The 3,268-nt window shown below is 37.7% G+C and overlaps 1 protein-coding gene across 3 annotated transcripts in view; it reads left to right on the forward strand.

The window, feature by feature from the left end:
• Positions 1-3,268, forward strand: part of rab3ip (RAB3A interacting protein) — an 18,575-nt gene that overhangs the window by 4,966 nt on the left and 10,341 nt on the right. For all 3 annotated transcript variants that reach the window (XM_015383947.1, XM_015383948.1, XM_015383949.1), the window contains exons 2-3: positions 1,142-1,211; positions 2,025-2,141. In XM_015383947.1, the coding sequence (XP_015239433.1) occupies positions 2,052-2,141 (90 nt within the window). In that variant the 5' untranslated portion in view covers positions 1,142-1,211; positions 2,025-2,051. The remainder of the gene's footprint in view (positions 1-1,141; positions 1,212-2,024; positions 2,142-3,268) is intronic.

Below are 3,268 nucleotides of genomic sequence, written 5' to 3' on the forward strand. Positions count from 1 at the left end.
GTTTACCTGTGCAAAGAAAGAAACAACGAAAGAAAAATGTCTGAGGACTTCAGTGTTGAGGAAGAGCATGAGTTCTTTGCCTTTGTTGGGTTGACTCTCCTCAGAGTTTTCCTCCCTTCAGCTACGTCCAGGTGAGGAACAGCTTTCACTGCTGGAGGCTGTTTAGTGCCTCAAACCTTCCAAAGAAGTTGTTCACTTCATTCAGGAAGTCAGTGTTTGCTGCATCTACCTGGAGAGGAAGTGTGATCGTCCATATGCCTTTCCACGTCCTCCTGGTGTTGCTGGCGTCGTGCAAAAGATCCTGGATCTTCTGGCTGTGGTTCTGCTTCGCTGATCTGACGCCAGAGTTCAGGTTTTGTCCTCAGTGCCTCTCCATCACCACGCTTGAAAGCTGAGTTCCGTGCTTTTTTTGTTTGGCCCAGGCGGTGATGTTCTGTGTGGAAGAACATCTGGATCTGTCTCCTGTTCTTGGTTCCTGATTCCTCCATCCAATGGAAGAAAGGACAAAACTTTGTCATTTTGTATTTCTAAGAATCTTACCACCTTTTATTTTCCTGCAGGAATGACCTAAAAAAAAATCCCCAAACCGAGGCAATGATTCTTGATTAGCTGCAGAGATGCTGCACAATAATTGCTGCATGTAAAATGTGTGGAGTTAGGAAAGCTGGAACGGCCGAGTCGATCCAAATATTTGTTCAGACAGCTGAAGCATGCAGCTCAGGCTGCACCACAGACTCCATTAATCACATGATTCAGCAGAAACCCAGCAGAGAACTGCTTCTCACTATTATCTTACTCCTGTTGGTTTTTTCCTCTATCAAACTGCCTCCTTTGAAGGATTGTGGGCTGAATATCTAAAAAAATCTGAACCCATCTCAGTCCAGGTTGTTTCCTCTTCGTCCATCGAGTCTTTAACTGAAAGTCACGACTCAGCACATCTGCAAATGAGCTATGCTTGTGATGGACGACCACTTAATGTTGGCGCTCTGAGCTTTAAACGCTCGGGGGAGACAGACCGGAGCCTGTCTGCGGCTTTAGGATTAGGAATCACCATGTTTCTATCTGATTCACCTGGAAAAAGGCATCATAGATCATGATATATAAAGATGTAATAAATGTTTTTCCTCTGTGTGTCTTTCAGGTGAAGGATTGTTGTTTCTGCTCAGCTGGAACCAGAGCCTGTCGGCTTCTCCATCCACAGCTGAACTATGGTACCATCAGCACCACAGGAACATACGCGTCCTTTAAATTTCACCCATGTGTCGTCAGTAGATGAAGTTTTGCTCCAGTTATAAACGATCTGTCTGTTCTTTCCATCCAGTATGTTCGGTCAGGGTTTTATTCCCGTTTCCACGTCTACAGCCGGACCAGTGTTAACATTCTGCTATAAATGAGTGCTGATAATCTCACTGGTCAATGATAAATGAGACTCTTTGAGGTCTGAACTGGAACAAACTTCATGAATATGAGGGTTTTCCTCAAAGCGTTTTTTCAGTAGAAGGTTAACTTCCTGGTTTTACCCTGAGATAAAGAGGCAGAGCATCAGCTGTACGATCATAAAGGATACAGGGGAAGTTAACCGCCTCTATAGCTCAGGCCTCAGCAGACAAACTGTGGAAAATCTCAGGATCTGCTCTTTGGTTTTTGTTTTACTTCCAAACAGCCAGACTTCCCTGTAACCTTTCTAAATGATCCGGAAAACTTGTTCTGCAGGATTTCCAATCAGATCAGGAAGCGGAAAATAGTCCCAACATTTCGTCTTTTAGCCTTTATGTCGTTTTGGTCTTATTCTTCATGTTTTAACTGAAAATAATTTAATCCTAAACGCATGGATAGATGAACATCAACATCATCCTTACTCTAAAGATGCTCATTGAATGTCTCGCTAAGCTAAATATTCTAACTGGACAAGCTTTTTTGATTTCCTGCCTCCTGTGATTCATCACGGTGAACTTTGTAAAGCAGGTTATATAAATGATAACCAGACTTTAGCCTCGGTTAATGCTAATGTCTGCCGTCTGCAGAGCGGATGATGTCTGAAAGCAGCTGCTATGGCCAGCAGTGGCGGTCAGAGCAACGCCGAGACGCTCGAGGGCTTCCACGAGGTCAACCTGGCCTCGCCCACCACGCCTGACCTACAGGTAGGAGGAGCTCTCAGCACGCTCTGCCTCACAACCAGTTTAACTTTTTCTCTTTTTATTTATTTATTATTTTTTTTAAAAAATTTTATTACTATTTTTTTATTTATTTATTTTATTATTTTTTAATTAAAGAATTAATTAATTTTTTTTATTTTTTTATTTTTTATTTTTATTTTTTTTTAATCTATTTATTATTTCTATTTTTTTATTTTATTTATTTATTAATTTATTTTTATTAATTTATTTTTTATTTTATTTATTTTTTTATTATTGTTTTTAGGTAATTAATTAATTATTTATTTTTTTTAATTATTTTTTATATTTTTAATTTCTTTTTGAATTTTTTTTATTTTTTTTATATTTTTTATTTTATTTATTTATTTATTTTTATTAATTTTTTTACATTTATTTATTTATTATTTTTTTTTCTGCTCTGTCGTAGATTAATTGCATTACTCATCGGGGGTAGCTGTGATCTGTTGTGATTTCAGTCAGTTTGCTCTTCTTGGCTCTGATGACATATTAAAGGTTTTTGTTTTTAATGGCAAATTTTATATCCAGAGCTACATGATATTAGGATAATGCATCATTTCAACACTATCATCCTTGAAAATGTTTCAGATCAATGTTGGGATTTATTGCACGTTAGTGCTGCGCGATGTTAGAAATGTTTTTCATGTTTCCTCATTTGTGTTTGATAAACTCTGAAAGCATTTTGAACAGTTTTGTTTCCGTCCAGTTTGAGCCTTTGCTGCCTTGAGAACTTATCCAACTTTCTAATTATTCATATATATGATGATTAGGGCTGAAACCATCAGATTAATCGATTATTGAAATAGTCGTTAATTAATTTATTAATCAATGAATCATTAACTGGAGTTCAGAGACTCTTAAAAAATGCCTTTAGCTGAAAGAGCGACTCACTTAGAGCAGCAATTTACCAATATTGTAAAAAATATATAAACGTTTTGCATTTAATCTGCTCTATCCAAACCTCAAATGGAAGCATCCGAGTTTCACCTGGTTTACTTTAGTAAAAAGTCTGAACCCTAACCCTGCATGTTGAGGTGGAATGCAGCTAACTTTCTGTCTTTGTTCCAACTCTACTTTTGTCCTGATTATGGGAA

This window comes from Cyprinodon variegatus, unplaced genomic scaffold, assembly GCF_000732505.1.
Source record: "Cyprinodon variegatus isolate N-32 unplaced genomic scaffold, C_variegatus-1.0 Scaffold298, whole genome shotgun sequence".
In the NCBI taxonomy this organism is placed as follows: domain Eukaryota; kingdom Metazoa; phylum Chordata; class Actinopteri; order Cyprinodontiformes; family Cyprinodontidae; genus Cyprinodon; species Cyprinodon variegatus.